Raw genomic sequence first — 23,464 nt, forward strand, 5'->3', positions numbered from 1 at the left:
AAATAACTCAGTCCATTACTTTGAGCTGAACCTTAATTTTTTTTTTAAAGATTTATTTATTTTATGTATATAAGCACACTGTAGCTGTCTTCAGACCCACCAGAAGAGGGCATCTTATCCCATTACAGATGGTTGTGAGCCACCATGTGGTTGCTAGGAATTGAGCTGGGAACCTCTGGAAGAGCAATCAGTGCTCTTAACCACTGAGCCATCTCTCCAGCCCTGAACCTTAAATTTTAAAACTTAAAATTTCAGGACAGAGCCAGAATACCGCCACGTTCTTTTCCAGAATTGGATAAAAGGACTTCTAATCTAGTTACCAATGCAATCGTTGTTCCCCCTGAAACCTAGCAAGTCAGGACTTTATTTGTTTCTGTGTGTGTGCATTCTGGTCTTCTGGACCCACTCACTATGACTCATTACGGCATTCTAGAGCTGCTCTAGTCCACAACTCCAAACTCACACATAGATCCTGCAAACGGTTTCAAAAGCTTAAGAAACACATGTTCAGGTTTATTAGACTGAAAATCCCATTCCTTGCTAACAATTCTGTGATTTATTTGCCTTTGTTGTTGTTGTTGTTGCTGCTATGACTTGACAAAAACAACTTAAGGAAGGAAGCTGTGGCTTTGTGACTGAGCCACCCTGCACAACCTTAGGCATTTGAATACTTGGTCCCTGTTTGGTGTGACTGTTTGAGGAAATGTAGGGGACGTAGGCCTTGCTGGAGGAAGAATGTCACTGTAGGGTGGGCTTTGAGGGTTCAAAGACTCAGACCATTTTCACTTTGCTTCCTCCTTCCTGCTCGTGGTTTGATTTGTGAGCTCTCAGCTGTTCCAATTGCTATGTCTGTCTGCTGCCACACTGCCCTGCTGGGATGGTAATGGACTCTTATCTTTCTGGAATGTAAGCCCAAATACATATTTTCTGCTATATGTTGCCTTAGTCATGGTGTTTTATCCCAGCAATAGAAAAGTAATGAATACAGAAAGGTTCCTTTTGGCTCACAGTTTATAGCAGGGTGGTAAGGGTAACTGTAGCTTGAAGGCAGGAGTCTGAGAGCCCTGGTTACATTGTATTGGTACAGGAGGCAGAGAGAGAGATGAATGTTGAAGCTTAGCTTTCTCCTTTAAAAAAGATTATTTATTTAACGATTTTCTTACATCTATTTATTTGTTGGTGCTGCAGCTTGCATGCAGACATGGGAGGCTGTCTTGCAGAATCCACTCTGTGGGTTCTGAGGATACAACTCAGGCCATCAGGCTTGGTGGCAAGTGCCTTTACCTGTTGAACCTTCTCTCTCGAGATCCTATTCATTATTTTTTAAGATTTATTTCATTTGTATTTATGTGTATGAGTGTGTTTGTCTGAGAGTGCATATGATTACAGGTTCTGCAGGAGACCAGATGGAGCCATCGGACCCCCTGGAGGTAGCTGGAGTCACCAGACACTCCAGATGGGTGCTGGTAATGGAATTCAGATCCTCTGCAAGAGCAGTATGTGTTCTTAACCTTGGAGCCACCTCTCTATCCCTTGAAAAAAAGCATTCTGTGTTGGCTCCTAGCATTCAAGATGCTGCTGTCCATATTCAAGGTGAATGTCCTAAATTAAACCTGACTGGAAACTCCCTCAATTACAGGCTTGTCTCCCAGCAATTCTAAAGCCAGTCAAGTTGATTTATTATTATTCCACTCACTAGTTAAGAACAGTCAGGAGTGCCCATTCATTGTGCAAACAGCCCCATAACTTCTTCTTCTTCTTTTTTTTTTTTTTTGGTTCTTTTTTTCGGAGCTGGGGACCGAACCCAGGGCCTTGCGCTTTCTAGGTAAGCGCTCTACCACTGGGCTAAATCCCCAGCCCCGCCCCATAACTTCTGAACCTTCACTTTTGCTAAACTGTAAATCTAAAAACGATTAAAATAGAAAATCCTCCAATCCTTAGGTATCTAAAAATGCTGATATATGTCCCATCTAACTTTTCAACCATGAGATGTGCATGGGTTGAGAGAGCAGGGTCGATATCTACTATTCTGGAACTCAAGGCTGTCCATGCCTCTGTCCTGAAACTTTCTTTGACCTCCTGTATTCATTTTGGTACCCCTAAATCAGACATGGAGTTCCTGGCAAGGGGTCACTCCACTAGCTAATTCTAAAAAGCAGATTAACAATGTTTGGTGCTGAGTAAGTAAACTTGAACAGAGTATGGAGCGAAGTGATACCAGATTGGATGAAAAATATGAAACCACTGAAGTGGATTATTAGAAAGGTCTGCCAGAAAACTGGCCTGTCAAAACTTGTTAGTATAGAAGTAGTCAGTGCAAGAGCTTCGGGAGTTTGAATGACAGAAACGGTGGGCAATTTTCGGGTGGGCGGGGACGTTTCAGGTGGCTGGATAGCCACCGCAGGTGCATCTGGAGAAGCGGAAACTCCGCCCACCCGGAAGTCCGCTCTGCGCGCTCCCTCAGCCCCGCCTACTTCGGAGGCCAGGCCGTGTCGTGATTGCGCGCAGTGCTGCGCGCGCGTAGGCGGAGTGGCGTGCGCCGCGGTCAGCTGACTGCTCCGGCTGGCACGTGACTTGCTCTGGGCGCAGGGGTCGAGGAAGCGGAGAGGCCGGAGCTTAGGTCCGGGAGGGATGGAGCGCTGAGCGGTTAACGTCTGCTAGGCTTCCTGCCTCCACACCTGCCGCTGCCGCCGCCTCCTGAGACACCTTCTCGGGTCAGTGAACGACAGCCCTGTGGGGAGCTGGCACTGCAGCGGCCACCGGGGAAGGATGGGGGCGGCGCGGGGGCCTAGACTGTGGCGTCGGACCTGCAGCGGGCCTGGGTGTGGGCTCTCCGCATCTCCTGGCCTAGGGTTGCTGTCTTTGGTAGAAGGAGGCGGAAGGGGCCCAGGCGGGGAACTCAGTGCAGAAGGGAGAAAGAAGTATTGTATCTTTGAGTCCTTCTTGGGTGGGAGTCCCAGCGAGTCCTGGTCACTTGTGAGAAGGTGGAAAGTGTTAGAATGCCTCAGATGAGGATCTGGGTTAGTGTGTGTGTGTGTGCAGTCTCCACTGGGTGTTTACTCCTGTATGAGAATAGAGGGAATGACAGTTTTCAGGGCTGAAGAGGTACCTACTGCATACAAGGGGCGGTCACAGAGGACACGGGGGGAGGGGTCATTGTAAGCAGTGGACAGAACAGGAATACAGGCAGTTAAAAACATCTCACTAGATTGGGGTTGGGGGAGGTTAAGCAAAATCCCCTAAAGGAACTTGCGGGTAGTCTCTTCTAAGACAAATTGAATCACCTATGAGGCATAAGAGGGAAGTTAGTATTCTTTTCAGAGGAAAAATGTATCGGGGAAAATTGTCCACACAGTATTTAGTGGTGCCTGGGAATGGGGTATGGGGTGTGTATAGCTCAGCCCTAGAAGTTCACATTGATGATGGGAAGATAAGTCACAGGGGAAAAGATGAGGTTGTAAAGAACTGGTAAAAACAGAAAGACAAGAAAAGTGTCCTGGAGGAAAGAAAACCTGAATTTGGGTCTTGGCAAGTCGGTGGGATTGGAGGAAACAGAATAATTTTTTATTCAGGGAAAGCCCCATGATTTGAGGGCCTGATGAGAGAAGAAGACATGTTTCAGGGGTGCCAAGGCCAGGTTTGTAGTAGGTTGCATTGTGGAAAAGTGGGAAATGGTTTTGAAGTCTGGTGATACTTGTTTATATAGCGCATGCTCAGTGACAGACACTAGGTGGGTGCTAAGGCCTAGACAGGCACTCTGCTTTCAGAGCTTCCAGACAGATATGGCAGAGATAGGTTTTAATAGTTGTACATGTGGCGTTTGATAGAGCACTCAACTTTAATCCTAGCACTTGGGTGGCAGAGCCAACCAAAGCTAAATAGTGAGACTGTGTGTTAAAAAAAAGTTATACACAGGTAAAATCGACTCCTAGGGAGTAGTGGAGCAGTATGGAGATGTTTCCCAGGAATAGGGCTTTGTGGAAGACTCAAAGAAGACTTTGCTGAGGATATGACTTGACCTAAGGTCTGAGGAGGTTAGTGTGAAAAGGGGATGAGCAGGAGTGAAAAGAACATTCCAAGTTGAGGGGCAGAGTTTGCGAAGCCATGAAATGAGAGGAGGAACACACCTTTCCAGAACTTGCAGGGATCCTGGAATGAGAAAGGTGTGTGTGGTAGTGGGATGTGGACTGACAGGCCTGCGTGTGGGGAGAGCTGGAGTCAGACTGTACAGGGCTTTTCTGTTACATGCCAAGAGGATCCAGTGAGGATTATGGGCAGTGGAGACAGACTGTGGCCCTACAAGTCCCACACGTGTCAGCCTGGCAGATAGAGTGAGTTGCAGGTCAGACACGGCTGCATAACAAGACCCTGTCTGGAAAAACCCAGAGTTACTTTTCTGTGAGAGTGGTTTGGGCTTCTGTGTACTGTCTAGCTGAAGGAGATAAGGAGCAACAAGGTGAGCTGAAGCGCTCAAGGTGGTAATCACAGTTGTTTGGCAACAAGTGAAGTCTCATGGTGCTGAAGTCAGAGCCTCAGGTTTTCGGCTCAGAACTACAGGATCCTTTTGTCTTTTGGTTACTTTGCAGATACCAGATCGGATCTTAAGAAATAGTACTCTGCATCCTGAATGAAAGCTAGGTGGCCACTCTTATTCTGCATTTAAAATAGGGCAGGGATGGATATATATATATATATATATATATATATATATATATATATATATATATATATCATATATCGTTTGTCTTTTGTTTTTTGTTTTTTTGGAGACAGAACCTCACTGTGTAGCCCTGGCTGCCCTTGAACTCACTATATAGACCAGGCTGACCTTGAGCCCACAGAGATATACCTGCTTCCTGAATGCTGGGATTGTAAGACTCATCTTTGTGTGTGTGTGTTTGTGTTTATTTTTTTACTTTTTTTTTTAAGATTTATTTATTTATTGTATATGAGTACACTGTAACTGTCCTTAGACACACCAGAAGAGGGCATCAGATCTCATTACAGATGGTTGTGAGCCACCATGTGGTTGCTGGGATTTGAACTCAGGACCTCTGAGAGCAGTCAATGCTCCAGCCCCCTACTTTTTGTTTTTTTGAGACAGGTTTTTTTTTTCCCTATGTAGACGATGCTGTCCTTGAATTCAGAAATCTGCCTGCCTCTACCTCCTGGGTGTTAGCATGTTTGTGTGTTTATAAATCTTTTTTTTTTTTTTTGAGACAGGGTTTCTCTGTGTAGTCCTAGCTGTCCTGGAATTCACTCTGTAGACAAGGCTGGCCTACACTGTCCAGCATTTTTATAAATCTTAGCATTCTCATTTATATTATTTGTTTTGTCTTTTTCTTAAACCTTAAACTTTGGGCTCAGAAGTTGGATTCTGTGATTATTGCCCTAACTTGTAGGATAATAATGTCCATTGGTCGAGCAAGATTAGCATGCCACAGTGAACCTTTGCAAAGGGCCTCTGCAGGCCACCAGTTCCTTGCTTGGCAGTAAGCCTTTCTTTTGATTATGCATCCCGGGTTGATCTGGAACTACCTGTCAACCTGTGCTGGGGCACAGGTGTGTAATCCCTCTCTCCTTTTGTACTTGAATTTGCTTGGAATAGCAGTAGTCTTGACTAAGTGTCTGCTGTAGTTTGTTCTCATCCAGACTGTATTCCGTCTGAGCCTGTGCTCTTTTCACTGTTTGGATTTAGAGCTGTTTCATTTTAGCTACAAATTAATTTGCATTTGATTTTCATTCCATCAATTTTTTTTTCCCTTCTTGAGACAAGGTTTCTTTGAGTGGCAGCCCTGTCTGTCCTGGAACTTGTTTTGTAGGCTAGGCTAGGCTGGCCTCCAACTCTGAGAGTTGCGCCTGTTTCTGCCTCTGAGAGCTGGGACTAAAGGTATGTGTCACCACACACCCACTTTTATCAGTGTTAAAGACAGCATTAGCATGGTGGTCTTGGAAAGAGCTTAGGCATTAAACCAAGGTGAGCCTTGAACTCCTGATCCTTCTGCCTGCGCCCCCCAAGCATCAGTATTATAGACTTGCATCACCGGACTCATCCCTCATCTGTCAGCCAGGGAATGAGACAGCACTCAGCGCGAGAGCACGTGCACACACACACACACACACACACACACACACACACACACGCACAAACACGCACTTACTGAGTTCAGAGAATTGAGTCCAGTGGAGGAGAGGTGCTTATGTTATAGCAGGATGAAGAATCTCATTAGATATGTATCTGAAGTGAGGAACATGATGGGCGTGTGAAAATAAAATGTTGTGGAATGCGGTACTGGGATTTTACAGAAAGAGGTCGATGCCAGTTGTGATGTATACCTTGAATCTCAGTACTTGCAAGGCAAAGGTATGAGAATCTCTGAACTCAGTGTCAGCCAGGGCTACGTATTAAGACCCATGATGGGGAGTGAGGAGAGGCAGGCATTTCCTAAGTGATCAAAGCAGACTGAATAAATAGGAAGTTATTTAAGTTAACATAATCAACTGGCACATTAACTTTTTAAAATAAATTATTTTTATTTTGCGTGCATGTATAATATATATACATATATATTATACATGTATATATATGTATATATATATATATGATATATATATATCACCCGTGCCTGGTGCTTCTGGAAGTAAGCAAAGGGCATTGGATCCCCTGGAACTGGATGGTGGTTGTGAGCTGAGTGGAGTGTTGGGAACTGAACCTGGTTCTTCTGCAAGAGCAGCAAATGCTCTTAACTGTTGAGCCATCTCCAGCTCCTGCCCTATTAACTTTACCATTGAGGTTGTACTAGTTCAGAGCTTCTGAACTATAGTGCTAACATCATTTTAGACAAAATTCTCCCATGTTTAGACACATCCACCAAATTCTGATTGGTACTTGAAATAGTCCTGTGCATTTCTCTCAGAGACAAAAAGCATGTACTGTTGTCACATGCTTCGGCAAATATTCAACTGAGGATACAGAAAATATGAGTAATACTTCTGTGAATTCAGTTTTTCTTTTAATGGTTTTTACTATTAACTGTAGAAACTACATTTTAATATTTCTGACTGTATGAGAATTTAAATAGGCTTCCATCAGTCACAGTAAGTATAGTTACTAGCTATGACTTTGGACAAATATCTTCATTAACTGTTCTCTGCTTTAAAGGAGCAAGGAAGCATCTGCTCTAGAGGAATTGATCACCAAATTGTTTGACATATTGAAGTGCCTTTCACTGCTCATGATTCAATATGTGTTTTCTTGAAGCAGTTTATTTTAAGGGATGCGATGTGGGGAATTGAATCAAAGTCTTGTGTCGCTAGACAGGCATGCATTCTATAGGTTAGCCATGTCCCTAGTCCTGATTTTAAACCTTTAACTTGAATTTCAGACTTGAATATATTATATCTGAGAGATCACTGTAACTTAGAAATGATTATAAATGACCAGCCCCAAGAAATGGAAGTCCTGAGAGGTGGTGGTAGAGCTGGGCTCAGTGGTTCATGGGGTATAGGTGGTGTGGAGGTCAGAAGACAGCTTTGAGCATTGAATTCTGGGTGGCTGACTTGTAAGCTTCTGGGTGAGTCTCCTGTCATTGCCTTTCATCTTGAGGTAAGCGTACTGGGATTACAACTGTGTGCCACCCAGGCTGTACAGCTAGGGCTCCTACCCAACTGAACCATCTCCTTGGCCCTGTTTTATAAGCTTAGGGTTTAACATTGGCCCAGGTTGGCCTGATGCTCCTTATAAAGTCCAAGCTAACCTCAGACTCTGTCTTCCAGTGTCCTAGATACTGGGATTCTAAAGGCGAGTCACCTTCCCAGGCCGAGAGAGTTCTGGTTAATGACTTGCAGTGATAGACATATTACACGTGCTGGCCACTGTGCCAATTCAAGTATCATAACTTTACCAGAAACTACTAGGTCCTTTCCAACATTGTGTTTTGTGTAGTGATCTTCTTTTAGTCTTTTTGAAAGAGTCTCACGTAACCTAGGCAGGTCTCACCTAGAACTGTATATAATCAAGGATGACTTTGAACTTTGGATCCTCCTGCCTCTACTTCCCAAGTGCTAGGAATACAGATGTGTGTAACACATAATTATTGTGGTGTTGGGGATAGAACTCACGGCTTCAGGCTCACTAGGCAAGTACCAGGCCAACTAAGCTACTTTCCCTAGCTCCAAAGAATGGGTTTTGAGTACATTCTAAGAGGACAGCAGGATGGGGTAGTAACTAAAGTTTGCCTTGCTGGTCCTAACCTGCCTTGGATTCTTCCTACTTATTGATAGGCATCTGCAAAGCTCTCTGTTTACAAATCTGTTTCTTAACAACTGGGATGACAAGACAGCTGTTTATGAGCTAAACTAATTATATAAGCTAAAGTGATTAGAGATTGCTTTCTTTTTTTAATACTTATTTTTATTGTATGTGCATTGGTGTTTTGACTATATGTATGTCTATGGAAGAGTGTTGGATCCCCTGGAACAAGAGTTATGGACAGTTGTGAGCTGCCCTGTGGGTGCTAGGAATTGAACTCGGGTCCTCTGGAAGAGCAGCCAGTGCTCTTAACCACTGAGCCATCTCTCAGGCCCCGAGATTGCTTTCTTTCATATCTAAATGTACTGAAGACACTTAGGTAGTCTTTAGTAAATATTGTTTTACTTAAAAAATAAAACTTGAAAAACTTAAGATATATTTATTGAAAAAATATATATATCGTTTGACAGTTCTAGATCTCATATAAATCCTGGAAATATTGAAAGGTGAGCTCTCCTTTAGATGCTAGAAACAATTAAACAAGCTAGGAACAAGTTTCCCCTCCTCCAGTTATAACTAAGATGCTTCTGCAGTGAAGGGTAGCATTTTTACATGCAGATTGGAAACGTTTATTTGTGTAGTATTAGTGCTGTTGTAGGGTAGGGTGTGACGACTGTGTCTCCTCTTGCTCCCTCCGTAAAGGCAGGAATGCTATTCGGAGGGAGGGCTGTTGTGCTGTTTCCTGCAGTGTGCCATTTTCTTTTCTTTTTTTTTTTTTTTTGGTTCTTTTTTTTTTTTTTTTTTTCCGAGCTGGGGACCGAACCCAGGACCTTGTGCTTCCTAGGCAAGCGCTCTACCACTGAGCCAAATCCCCAACCCCTATGGTTTGACTTTTAAAAAACTTTTATATGTGTGTGTGTGTGTGTGTGTGTCTGTCTGTCTGTGAATGCATGTGCACAGTGCTTTTGTGTAGGTCATCATACAACTTGCAGAGTGTGTGTGTGTGTGTGTGTGTGTGTGTGTGTGTGTGTGTGTGTGTATGTCTGTGGTCAGTGCTCTCCCTCATGGAGTTCCTGTGTATTGGGTTCAGGTTATGAGGCTTGGTAGAAAGTACTCTTACCCCCTGAGCCTTCTCACTGGCTCTCCTCCAGATCGGAATCCTTGGATGTGGAAGGCTGGCTGTAAGTTGAAGGCCCAAAAAGGCAGTCATTTTCCAGCCTTAATTCATATGGAATTGAACCTACTGTTAGGGTTGAGTGCATTTCAAAAAATAAATAAATAAAAATAATAAAAAAAAAATAGTGTACTGCCAGCCAGGCAGCCTTCCTTCTTGCCTTTGTTCTGTCCTTCCTTTTGAGACAAGGTCTTATTGTGTAAAAGTTCAGGCTGACCTGGAAGTCACCATTGTCATTTAGGATAGCCTCAAACTTGCTGCATCAGTTTTCCAAGTGCTAGAGATACAGGCATATGCCACCACAGCTGGACTGCAGTTTCTGGATAGCATTAAATCAGTGCAGGGTTGGGGTAATCCTGTTTTGTGTGGTTGCCCTCTTGGGCTGATCTGATCTCCCCAGGCCTAGTGCCCTACCTTTTGTGCTGCTATATAAGTTACTACACTGTTGTTTTTGCTTTACATTTAAATGAGTGTGGTGGGAGAATAATTCTAGCCTTCAAATTACCCTAGGTAAGAGACGTAGTGATTAAACAACCTGGAGGGTTGGACCATGCTTTCCCTCCTTGTATTTGGGCTTTGCCTTGTGCTACTAATGCATTGTGCTGAGGTTATTTTCCTGTCCTGGTCTCTGAATGGGCCTCCCTCCTACCTCTCTTTACTTCCTTATACCTGCCCACAGTGCTCTCAGAGACCTGTGGCCATCATTGGAAGTTCCTTGATGACAGGGACTACATTTCATTTGTTTTGCTTCCCAAAGACAACCATAGTTCCAGGGATTTGAGAGGAATAAGATCCTAAATTGAAAACAATTACTAGTTAGATAAGAGACTAGACAAAATATGTATCTGACTTAATACAATTATATTGTTTACTTGGGTTCAGTGGACATGGATTGAGAAATATGTAGTTGGGCATATGTTGATTTGGTGGATAGATGGACTTAGTTGAGAAAATGGCTTGGGTGGTTTTTATAAGCACAGAGAATTTGTGCAAAGTGAATTGAACCAAGAGGCAAAATAGGAAAGAGAACTAAGGGCAGATTTGAGGTTAAGGTGGAAAAGGAGGATCCTGGAAGTTTGTGAGGATAAGGCAGGAAAAATGCAGCCAAGGACTGAGAGCAGATTCAAATTTCATTCCAAGTGGGAACTAGAACTTGGTGCATCTGTGTAATGAGTTACTCAGCCTTCAGTTACCTGGAGAGGAAACAGTGTGGGCACAAAGCCATCTGTTGCTTGTACATATGACATTCAAAATGGTTTGTATTCTGTCCTCGACGAATTCACTATCCCCCCACTTCCACCCCCACACTCACTCAAGACAAGAACTTACTGTGTTGCCCAGGCTAGCCTGAATTCTAGATTCTCCTGCCTCCGTTTCCCTAGTGCTCAGATTATAGGCATGTACCATCACACCTGGCTGAAGTGTTTGCCTGCATGCATATCTGTGTGAAGGTGTGAGAAGCCCTGGGACTGGAGTTACAGACAGGTATGAGCTGCCATGTGGATGTTGGGAACTGAACCCAGGTCTTCTGAAGAGCAGCCGGTGCTCTTGACTGCTGAGCCATCTCTCCAAGAGCACCCCTCCCCTCTTTTTTGAAGACAGTATTTCACTGGGATTAAAGGCATGTGCCACCATGCCCAGCAAATTGTTTTTTCTTGAGCAAAGTGAAAATTTACCTAGATTTTATTGTGTTCTATACCATATATTCATTTCTATTTGCTTAATCAATGTACTAGTTACACTCAAAAACATGCAAAAAGTAGATTCAGACATGTACACACATAAATCGTTCTAAACTCAGCAGAGTAAAAGTAAGCTGTTATAACACAAGGTGCTTGGTCCTTTTTTTAAAATGCTCTGCATTTACCCAACTATTTTTGTTTGTTTGTTTGTTTGTTTGTTTTTTGAGACAGGGTCTCTTTGTGTAGTCCTGGCTGGCCTGAAACTCAATTTGTAGACCAGACCAACTTTGAGGTCCACTTGCCTCTGCCTCCAAGTCCTGCGATTAAAGGCTCATGCTACCACTCCTCCCAACCCCTTTTCTTTTGGAGACTTTTTTTTTGTGTAGTCCTGACTGTCCTGGAACTTACTTTGTAGACCAAGTTGGTCTCGAACTCAGTGATCCACCTGAATCTGCCTCCCAAGTGCTGGGATTAAAGGTGTGTGCCATCGTGCCTAGCTGTCTTCCATTACATAGTATTTCTACCTCTTACAACATTAAACTCACTGTGTCATCTTGGGAATACCTTCTTTTGATCCAGTTGTTCTGACACCTACTGATAATCTGCTTTGTCTGTAGGACGGTTTTTAAATCATTTGATTGTAAAATACTTTCTAAATTATTTACCTTAGTGTTTATTATTGTGTTTGTGATGTGTTTGGATGCACACATACCACATGGTGTGCATGTGGAGGCACTTGCAAGAGACAACTGGCAGAAGTTGATTCTCTCCTTCTACAGGGAGCTAGGACTCAGTAGCTGCTGCCCTTCTCCTTGTTTCCTCCTCTTTTTTAGATGCAGTGGTAAGCAGAACTGAGATTAGCTTCTAAGTCTTTATGTTGTCCATACAGTGCTCTGGCCATCACATTGTGCTTCCTGAAGCTGGCATTAGAGTTTTCTCTGGCTTTAATTCACAGTGAGATGAAATTGCTATTGGGCAACCTTGATCTTGTACTTCATATATAGCTATTTTAGCAGTCGCTTAATGTATCCTTGCCTTTCTCTGTTGTATTATCTCTGGGGGTGGTAGTCCCCCAACCCCACTCCCTACCTCCACCTCTCTCTTCCTTTATCTCTGTGTGGGTGTCTGATTGCTGAAGGGCATTTGTAGAGGCTAGAGGACAACTTTGTGGAGTCTGATTTTCTCTCCTTCCATCTTTACATGGGTTCTGGGTATCAAGGTGAGGTAGTTAGGTGTGGTGGTCAGTGCTTTACTGCTGGGCACTTGGTCAGGCTCTGTTCTTTGTTGTGATGCTGTTTCTTAGTCTGAACTTTTCAACTTTTTCAGCTGCTGTGATAGGGGCATTAAAAGTTTAAAAGTGAAGACAGCTGGTGGGCTAGGAGTGTAGCTTGAGGCGAGAGCACATGTCTGACCCCTAGGTGTGATCTCCAGTAGCACAAGAAAACAAAATTAAAAAACAAAAAAACAAAAACAAAAAAAACCAAAAGATAAAGCGGAGCCAGGCAGAGAGGCCCACACATTTATTCCCAGTTGTCTGGGCAGTGATTATAACACTTGGCTGAATGGCCTTTTCGTAAAATAACAACAGTGTTGTTTAGACCCAATCTAAAGTATTACTATGTTAGATAATAGAGTTTGAAACCAGTTTTACTATGTAGCTGTCTCGGTTAGGTGTCTGTTGGTATTACAAAATCTGACCAAAACCAACTCAGGGAGGAAAAAGGGTTTATTTCACTTCATAGGTCACAGTCCTCAGAAGGAAGATGGGGCAGGAACCCGGAAACAGGAACTAAAGGTAAAGGCCATGGAGGAATGCCACTTACAGGCTTGTACTCCAGGCCTGCTCATGTTGCTTTCTAAGGACAACCCAGGACTGTCAGCCCCATAGAGGCACTTCACCATTAATTAAGAAAATGCGCCTCTAGATTGCTCTAGCCTGTGCCAGTTTGACAAAAGCTAACCAGTAGTGTAGTCCAGGTTGGCCTTGAACTTTTGGGATTACAAACGTGCACTACCACCACACCTGGCTTTAGATGTTCTGATCAATGATGACAAGTTGTTATAGCTTTGTTAGCTCCTTTGAATGAATTTTATTTTGCCAATCAAGACAGCAATGTATGAATATTTGTAATAAAACAAGCACTTCTCCTATTACCAAAGCAATTCATGTTCATTGTTGTGTATTACTTCATTTTTCTCTGCTGGTACTTGTGAAGGTCTTGGTGTTCATTGTCATTTATCCTCTTCTTATTTTAAATACATTGTAAAACACAAGACTGAGAAAGGAGGGAGACTGGAAGATGTGGCTGAATCTCCACACAGAAATAAATATCAATTAGATAACAATACCAAAGGTCGTGACTAACCTGTATAGCAAAACTAGAGACTTCAGCTTTTGGTTGAAGTGGACTCACTTTCCCACCATAAACACCTACAAACCTGCTCAAGCTAGGTGGAGAAACTGATTCTAGACAGTTGGTAGCAGGGAGTGCAGGAGCCCAGAGGAAGACAAAGTGAGCTGTGCAACCCCTCCAGCTCTACCCCTCAAAGAGGCATTGCACTGTAGTCGGTGGTTATCCAGTTAAAATTGACAAACTAAGTCCACAGAGAAACACAGCAGCCTTTGTAGGGCTCTGGATGGGAGATTGAGCAGAGAATGAGTAACTAGCTGTACCTGAACAGTTGCCAGCACAATAGCTTCCCCTTTCTTCCCTCCCCTTCCTTTTTCCACTCTGTCTTTTCTCGAATCCAGACCTGAGGGATTTAGAACAAAGCACAGCATTGTCTTTATTTAAAAAAAAAAAAAAAAAAAAGGGCTGGGCTTGGTGCACAAGCCTTCAGTTTCCACAGTTAGGAAGCAGAGGCAAGCTGGGCTGAGTTTGAGGTTAGTTTAGTTACATTACAAACTCCAGGCCAACCAGGGCTATATAGTAAGACCTTATCTCAAACACTTTAAAAAAGATCACATAACCTGTGCGTGCACACACTAGTATGTGCATGCCTGTGTGGAAGCCAGAGACCAACTTGTAGGAAACATCCCTCCTTCCACCATATAGGTCCTAAAGGATGGAGCTTGGTCATGAAGTTGGTGTTATGCTCCTTTACCTACTGAGCCAGCTGTTCTGCCCTCCATCATCCCAGAAGGAAGATACAATGCAGTAATCAATAATGTAGCACGATGAGCTAGAAATATGATCAGTGATGTAATGGAAAGTATCATAATGAGCAAGTAAATGGAAAAATGGAAAAGATGGGACTTAAAGCTGGAACTCAGGGCTAGAACAGTGGCCATTCTTACAGGGAACTCTTGGATCCACTTCCCAGCACCAACATGAGTTCACACAGCCATTCATAACTCTGTCTAATTCAAGGCATCCAAAGTCCTATTCTGATATCTGAGGGCACTGATGTGTGTGTGTGTGTGTGTGTGTGTGTGTGTGTGTGTGTGTGTGTGTGTGTGTGTGTATGTGTGTGACCAGAATTCTTTTTTTTAATTTTATTTTATTTTATTTTTTTATTAACTTGAGTATTTCTTATATACATTTCGAGTGTTATTCCCTTTCCCGGTTTCCGGGCAAACATCCCCCTCCCCCCTCCCCTTCCTTATGGGTGTCCCCCTCCCAACCCTCCCCCCATTGCCGCCCTCCCCCCATAGTCTAGTTCACTGGGGGTTCAGTCTTAGCAGGACCCAGGGCTTCCCCTTCCACTGGTGCTCTTACTAGGATATTCATTGCTACCTATGGGGTCAGAGTCCAGGGTCAGTCCATGTATAGTCTTTAGGTAGTGGCTTAGTCCCTGGAAGCTCTGGTTGCTTGACATTGTTGTACTTTTGGGGTCTCGAGCCCCTTCAAGCTCTTCCAGTTCTTTCTCTGATTCCTTCAACGGGGGACCTATTCTCAGTTCAGTGGTTTGCTGCTGGCATTCGCCTCTGTATTTGCTGTATTCTGGCTGTGTCTCTCAGGAGAGATCTACATCCGGCTCCTGTCGGTCTGCACTTCTTTGCTTCATCCATCTTGTCCAATTGGGTGGCTGTATATGTATGGGCCACCTGTGGGGCAGGCTCTGAATGGGCATTCCTTCAGTCTCTGTTTTAATCTTTGCCTCTCCCTTCCCAGCCAAGGGTATTCTTTTTCCTCATTTAAAGAAGGAGTGAAGCATTCACATTTTGATCATCCGTCTTGAGTTTCGTTTGTTCTAGGGATCTAGGGTAATTCAAGCATTTGGGCTAATAGCCACTTATCAATGAGTGCATACCATGTATGTCTTTCTGTGATTGGGTTAGCTCACTCAGGATGATATTTTCCAGTTCCAACCATTTGCCTACGAATTTCATAAAGTCGTTGTTTTTGATAGCTGAGTAATATTCCATTGTGTAGATGTACCACATTTTCTGTATCCATTCCTCTGTTGAAGGGCATCTGGGTTCTTTCCATTTTCTGGCTATTATAAATAAGGCTTCGATGAACATAGTGGAGCACGTGTCTCTTTTATATGTTGAGGCATCTTTTGGGTATATGCCCAAGAGAGGTATAGCTGGATCCTCAGGCAGTTCAATGTCCAATTTTCTGAGGAACCTCCAGACTGATTTCCAGAATGGTTGTACCAGTCTGCAATCCCACCAACAATGGAGGAGTGTTCCTCTTTCTCCACATCCTCGCCAGCATCTGCTGTCACCTGAGTTTTTGATCTTAGCCATTCTCACTGGTGTGAGGTGAAATCTCAGGGTTGTTTTGATTTGCATTTCCCTTATGACTAAAGATGTTGAACATTTCTTTAGGTGTTTCTCAGCCATTCGGCATTCCTCAGCTGTGAATTCTTTGTTTAGCTCTGAACCCCATTTTTTAATAGGGTTATTTGTTTCCCTGCGGTCTAACTTCTTGAGTTCTTTGTATATTTTGGATATAAGGCCTCTATCTGTTGTAGGATTGGTAAAGATCTTTCCCCAATCTGTTGGTTGCCGTTTTGTCCTAACCACAGTGTGTGACCAGAATTCTTTTTTTTTTTTTTTTAAGATTTATTTATTTATTATATATAAGTACACTGTAGCTGTCTTCGGATACACCAGAAGAGGGCATCAGATCTCTTTACAGATGGTTGTGAGCCACCATGTGGTTGCTGGGAATTGAACTCATGACCTCTGGAAGAGCAGTCGGGTGCTCTTAACCGCTGAGCCATCTCTCCAGCCCGTGACCAGAATTCTTAACTGCATGTGTGCGCACGCAACACACACACACACACACACACACACACACCCATCCACCAGCATTCTTCTCTAGCACAGGACTTTATAGAATGTGGCCTTTTGGTGTCCAGTGTTAGACTTGATCCCGGTTTCGAGTTGTTCCTCAGGTAAATGACTAAACTGTGAGTATTTATTTCAGAGGCTTATTGTGAGAATGGAGCATGAGAGTTTGCAGACGTGGGCACAGCACAGTGCCAAACTCAAAGGCCACTTTGTCCTTTCTTCTCCTCTCCCAAAAGGGCTCCAGTTAAAAGCAAGACTTAGAGAGCTTTCTATGACTTTCCCTGACACTGTTCCACTGTGTGTAGGATGATTTGTGACATTATTTCCTTTTATGCTGATAAAAACTCAGTGGAGTATAGAGGCAGGTATTTATAGATGAGAAAATAGGGTCTTCTTTCCTGTTTCTGGGAGTCTTTTGGACATGCGTGGGCCAAGAAAGGTATTTAGAATGGTGAAACAGACATCTGCTGGCTCACACTGTTAGAGAGAGGCTAACAGATGTGATACTGCTGTCAGGAAGAGTTAGAACAATTGGTTTCCTTACCTGCCATTTGGAGAGGCAGCAAGTAGAAAATACACCCACAAATACACTTCACCAGATCTGCTGGTATAAACATGTAATAAAACATCCATTTCCCCAAAAGCTGTGGTATTATTAAAGGTGGTTCAGATTGGTCTAGTGTACAGGCCTGTAATCATAACTACTTGGGATGCTCAAACAGGAGGATTAAAAGTACAAGGCCTGACTGGGTTATAGGAGAGTATAAGGCCAACTTAGTTTAGTGGCCTTTCCCTGTCTCAGTCGGACTGGGAAAGGTGGGAAAGGATTCGGTCGTAGAGTACTTAGCTGTCAAGCTGGAGGTCCTGAGTTTAATCTCCATACTGGTAAACAAACAAAACAACCAGAGGCTTAAAGATGCAAGTAGATTCTCTGATAAGCAGATGAGTGCACAGTCTGGATAGCCTCCTGACTAGTATCTGGGGTAAGAGCTCTGTTGAGTAATTTAGGCAGAGGAAACCAGATGGGAAAATAGCCTAGGCCCAATAGCCAAGACAGCAGTGAAGAGGCCAACAGCTGTGGGGGCTGCTGGTGTCTCAGTGCATGGAGCCTGCTTTTGTAGCTGAGAAGTCTTGTTTCCTTCATGCTGTGAGAGCAAAAAAGAGAAGCCAAGCTTGGTGACATCATGTTCCTGTAATTGCAGCCATTTAGGGAGCCAGAGTGGGATGATAGCTTGAACCCAAAAGTTTGAGGCCACCTTGGGCAGAATAATGAGACCCTAAAGACAGAGAGGAAGGAGAGAGGGGACAGGGTCCCAATGTCCCCTTCAAGTGCATTTTCCAAGTGACCTAACTTTTCACAAGGTCTCACCCCACACCTATTATATAGTCTCTCAGTAGTCCCTCTGCCTAGGGAGCAAGCCTTTTGACACTGGGGCTTCTGGGAGCGTTTTAGAGCCTACTTGTTGTAAGTTGTACCGTACGACATTAAGTGTTCCTGCTCTGTTTTAACATTGCAGCTTCTCCCTGGGTTGCCAAAGAGGTAACAAACATGACTGAGTTCTGGCTGATATCTGCTCCTGGGGAGAAAACCTGTCAGCAAACATGGGAGAAACTACATGCAGCGACCACCAAGAACAATAACCTTGCTGTCTCTTCCAAGTTCAACATTCCTGACTTAAAGGTGAGCTGACAGGTGACTCCACTGTGCAGACTATGAGTTCATCAGAGGAGCCTGGTGAGGGCTCTCTCTATTTTGGCAGAATCAGGTTTTAGTTCCTTGAGAAAAAAAGTCACTCCTCTCTAACTATTGACTTAATGTAGAGTGGATCAGAGTCTTTGAATGTCACAAGGAAACCACTAAAGTCACATCTTGTGAGTTCTGTTTTCATAAGTTATAAGGAAACCTAGCTATTGCATCACAAAGTGGGATTTTGAGAAGAGAAAAAAATCTTAGTATATATTTTTAAATATCACAGTAACGTGTCTGTTGTTAAGTTTATATTCTGTAATCAGTACCTACTGAGACATTATTTAATCCAGTTAATGTATTTAACATTTATTAGAGACCAGTAATCAGTCTAGCAGTGACGGACATCCACAGACCCATTGTCCTGGGCTTGTTGAAGCACAAACCTGTTCATCAAGTGCCAAATTTTCATGTTCTAAATGGTGCTTTCTGACTCAGGGAATTAACACATGATTTAAATGTTCAATAAACTTTTTGTGCTATACTTTGTTAAATAAGTGGAGAATAAAAGATTTGTAGACCCTTCAGATAGACACATCATGTAGGTTTTGTTTTTTTTTTTTAAGTAACCATAAAGCGTTGTGGAGATGGGTGGGTGGTGTAGGTTATAATCCGAGCACTGAGGAGACACCGGTGGAATGGGAGCCCAAGGTTCATCTGGGTCACACAGTGTCAGAACTAAACAAACGATCCCTCTTCAATCACAAGGACGGACGTGCGAAAGCTGAGTCCTAAGCTGAGTTTCTCTTCTAGGTTGGCACGTTGGATGTCTTGGTTGGCTTGTCGGATGAACTGGCTAAACTGGATGCATTTGTAGAAGGGTAATGTATCTGCATGTGTGGGGTTGAACAGGTACTGACGCTGTTGTCAGTACTAGGTTATCTCTCAGATGCTGTTCTAGTCCATATATACGCTACACTAGTTGATTTTAGGAAATGACTTTTTCTCTGTATATCAATGTTTTATGTGTCTATGTATGTGTGCACATGTACACCTGTATCCAAGCATTTCATGCACATGTGTGTGCAGGTGCACATGAATGTCAGGAGCCATCTACCTTGGGTTTTATTGTTTGTTTTTACCTTGATACAAGGTCTCTCATTGGAACTCCAGGGCTTGCAGATTGAGTCGGGCCACTGTCCAGGAAGCCTTTGGGTTGTTCTTACCTGGTCCCCAACACTGACTGGGATTGCAGACATGCGACCCCCATGCCCAGCTCAGTACCAGTTGCTACCAGTTATCCTCTATGCATCATGCCGTATTAACCCATCCCCTGTAGGGCATTTAGTTTATTCTCTTTTGGCTTATGTACTGTTTGTGAGCTGTGTTTCTGTTTGTTTTTCTTGAATGTGTGTGTGCCTGGGAGTGGAATCATTGGGTTTCTTGGTTCTTTCTGAAGAGTTGTTTTGACAGTGGTGTGCCAGTTCATATGTGCATTGTTAACTGATTTTATTGTAACCCTCCTGGTGGGTACACAGCATTGTCTCATTGTTTGGTTGTTGTTTTGATTGTTTTGTTCTGGAGACAGAGGCATACTTTGTAGCCCTAGCTGGCCTAGGACTCTGTAGAGCAGTCTGGCCTAAAACTTATTAAAGATAAGTTTTAGTGCCTTTGCTGCCCAGGGGCTGAGACTAAAGGCCCAGCATGACTGGCTACATTCTCATTTTCATTCACATTAGCTAATGATGTAGGACTTCTCTATTTATTTATTTGAAAGACTTATTTTTATTTATGTATCTATGTGTTGTCAGTGTGTGTATGTGCAGTGTGAGTGCACATGCCAGTGGAGACCAGAAAGGGCTTTAGGTTCCCAGGAACTGGAGTTCCACTTGGTTGTGAGCCACCTGACTTAGGTGTTGGAAACTGAACTCCGGTTCTCTGGAAGTATGTTTTTTTTTTTTTTTTTGGTAGACAGTTCATCATGATCCTATTACCTGAGCCTTTGGAGTGAGTGCTGGGATTACACTTGTCCACTACCATGCTCAGTTTGAGAAATTATTTTAACATGAGCGCACGGAGTAAGAAAGTAAATAGTCCTGATATTGTATGGTTTTCCATAATATTGAAGGCAAGAAAAGAAGGCCTGTTGTAGGCAACAGTCATGTGTAGGTTAGGGGTGAGTGACTGTGGGCCATGGTTGTGTGTAGGTTAGAGTGAGTGACTGTAGGCCATGGTTGTGTGTAGGTTAGAGGTGAGTGACTGTCGGCCATGGTTGTGTGTAGGTTAGAGTGAGTGACTGTAGGCCATGGTTGTGTGTAGGTTAGAGGTGAGTGACTGTCGGCCATGGTTGTGTGTAGGTTAGAGTGAGTGACTGTAGGCCGTGGTTGTGTGTAGGTTAGGGGTGAGTGACTGTGGGCCATGGTTGTGTGTAGGTTAGAGGTGAGCAAATGTGGGCCATGGTTGTGTGTAGATTAGAGATGAGTGACTGGGCCATGGTTGTGTGTAGGTTAGAGGTGAGTGACTATAGGCCGTGGTTGTGTGTAGGTAAGAGGTGAGTGACTGTGGGCCATGGTTGTGTGTAGGTTAGAGTGAGTGACTGTGGGCCATGGTTGTGTGTAGGGAAGAGGTGAGTGACTGTTGGCCATGGTTGTGTGTAGGTTAGAGATGAGTGACTGTGGGCCATGGCTGTGGGTAGGTTAGAGGTGAGTGAATGTGGGCTATGGTTGTGTGTAGGTAAGAGGTGAGTGACTGTGGGCCATGGTTGTGTGTAGGTTAGAGGTGAGCAAATGTGGGCCATGGTTGTGTGTAGATTAGAGATGAGTGACTGGGCCATGGTTGTGTGTAGGTTAGAGGTGAGTGACTATAGGCCGTGGTTGTGTGTAGGTAAGAGGTGAGTGACTGTGGGCCATGGTTGTGTGTAGGTTAGAGTGAGTGAAGATGCGCCATGCTTCGTATCTGTTTTCTTTGTCCTGGTTCTTGAGGGCTGAAGCATGAGGATTGCCTGTTTAAGCCTGTGCTGTGTAATAAAACTCTGTGTTATAGAACCCAGTTAGGGGAAAGTCTCAAATGAGGTCAGGGGCTTGCCCACTAGAGTGAAAAAGCAAGGAGAAAAAAGTAACAAGTTAGGTTGAGGGTTGTAATTCCACATGTAGCAGAGTGTGGTCTTGAAGTTGATCCTTTGCCTCCACTGTGAATGTACTAGGATTACAGGCTTGTGCCGCCATGCTCAGTTTTCATGACTCTCTATCTAGACTAGAAACACTTTACATGTCATCTCTATAAAACCCTATAGTTGTGCAGTTGCTTTTTGCATATAACCATACCTGGATCCACTTTATTCTTTATGTTTTATATAAGGATTCATTGTATAGTATGTCCTAGTGTGATAGCTTATATAACATGGATTTTTTTTTTCTCTAAATATGATGATTTTCTTTTTAATTTCCCAGGGTGGTCAAGAAAGTGGCTCAGTACATGGCTGATGTGCTGGAGGACAGCAAAGATAAAGTTCAGGAGAACTTGCTGGCCAGTGGAGGTGAGCTCATTATCTATGATTCCTAGTTATCATATGTAACGTGAGTGCTTAGAACGTATTAGAAGGATAGAACTCGTAGATGGGGAGGTTGTGCTAACAGCTGTGAGGATGCTACTGGTTGCGTCTGCCCCCTGGAACATAATTCCATGTTACTCTTAGATAGTACATATGCAGTGTAAAGTGCTACCAGTATGAGGCCTCCTGAAGAAGTGCTGTTTCTTTAGCTCCGTGGGAACTACTTGTTGACTTAAAGCTGGACATCTCAGCTTTATTGCAGTTAGATGCCTCCTGTTTTCTACTTAATAGTACCCAGGAAGTGATTGATTTTATTACAGGGTAATGCCTCTTTTCCATTAAATTAGAGTGTGCTTTCTTAGTACCCATAATTTATATACATACATATACATATATATCTACCTGCAGCTATAAGTTAATATTTATATTGTGCCTGCTCAGTGATGATGGCTTTATAAAGATTTTATCTCATTGATTTTAATCAATCAGTCAATCAACTAATTAATTAATTTGTTGTTGACGCAGTCTCAGATTTCCTGGCTGGCCTAGAACTCACGAAGTAGACTAAGCTAGACTTGAATTCAGAAGGTTCTCTTACTTTTACCTGAGGTTAAAGGTGCTATTAACCACCACATCCAACAATATCACTTTTTTAAACAATCTAGTTTTCTGGGGCTGGATAGATGGCTCAGTGGTTAAGAGTGCATACTGCTCTTGCAGAGGACCTGAGTTTGAGTCCTGACAGACACTTTGGGTAGTTCATAACCACCTGTAATAATTCCAGCTTCAGGGGATCTTTTTCTAGCCTCCAGGCACCTGCATTCATATTTGCATATCTGCACTCCGCCTCATGTATGTGATCAAAAAATAAAATAAATCTTAAATTCAGTGTTCTTCTAATCTCATTCACATTTATTTAATCAGGACTTTTCAGATGCCTATGTTAAGAAGCAAGCAAACTGCCGGGAATAGTAGTACATACCTTTAATTTCAACATTCAGGAGTTAGACACAGATGGATCTCTAAGTTCAAGGCCAGCCTTGTTTATAGAGTGAGTTCCGGGACAGTCAGAGGCTATCCAGAGAAACTTTGTCTTGAAAATTTTAAACAAACAGACAAACCCCACAAGAAAATGCTGCTACTTCTCTTCAGCAATTAATTTATTGTCTTATTTCAGTTGACTTGGTCACTTACATAACAAGGTTCCAGTGGGATATGGCCAAATATCCAATCAAGCAGTCTCTGAAAAATATCTCTGAAATAATTGCCAAGGTAAGACAAGAAGTGAGGCAGGTGGAGCACACTGATTTATAGAAGATTCATTTAAATTATGTATGTGTATGTATGTGTGTCCTATATGAGTGTATACATATATACATATAGAGACAGCTATGAAATATTTTTTAGATTCTTTAAAAAATTTTTTCAATGTTTATTTCTGTTTTATGTGCATTGGTATTTTGCCTGTATATATGTCTGTGTGAGGGTGTCAGAACCCATTAAACAGGAGTTAAAGGCAAAGGAGTTAAGCTGCTATTTGGGGGCTGGGAATTAAATCAGAGTCCCCTAGGGGAGCAGCCAGTGCTCTTAACCTTTGAGCCATCACTCCAGCCTCTTTGGTTTTGTCTTTTGAGACACAGTCTCTCTAGTAGTCTTGGCTATCCTTGAACTCAGAGATTCTCCTACCTCTGTCACCTGAGTGCTGGGATTAAAGATGTGTGCCACCATGTCTGGCCTTGAAACCTTTTGATTAGTAGTCTTCAACCTACTGGGCTGGGGTCTGTTTGCTTGATTTACAAAGTAATGTGGCAATAGCAAGTAAATTAACTACATGGAGTAATATAGTATAAAAGATTCATAAGGAAATTTGTTAAT

General features: G+C 43.1%; 1 protein-coding gene across 2 annotated transcripts in view; it reads left to right on the top strand.

Annotated features, from left to right (window-relative positions):
- The first annotated feature begins 2,571 nt into the window (after nt 1–2,571).
- Atp6v1c1 (ATPase H+ transporting V1 subunit C1) overlaps nt 2,572–23,464 on the top strand; it is a 38,085-nt gene continuing 17,192 nt past the window's right edge. Inside the window, exons 1-5 of one of the 2 annotated variants that reach the window (XM_087556493.1) lie at nt 2,572–2,714; nt 17,870–18,033; nt 18,853–18,920; nt 21,489–21,574; nt 22,767–22,861. In XM_087556493.1, the coding sequence (XP_087412619.1) occupies nt 17,902–18,033; nt 18,853–18,920; nt 21,489–21,574; nt 22,767–22,861 (381 nt within the window). In that variant the 5' untranslated portion in view covers nt 2,572–2,714; nt 17,870–17,901. 2 annotated transcript variants of the gene reach the window in all.

This window comes from Rattus norvegicus, chromosome 7 (assembly GCF_021556685.1).
Source record: "Rattus norvegicus strain SHRSP/BbbUtx chromosome 7, alternate assembly SHRSP_T2T, whole genome shotgun sequence".
NCBI classification, from domain to species: Eukaryota; Metazoa; Chordata; class Mammalia; order Rodentia; family Muridae; genus Rattus; species Rattus norvegicus.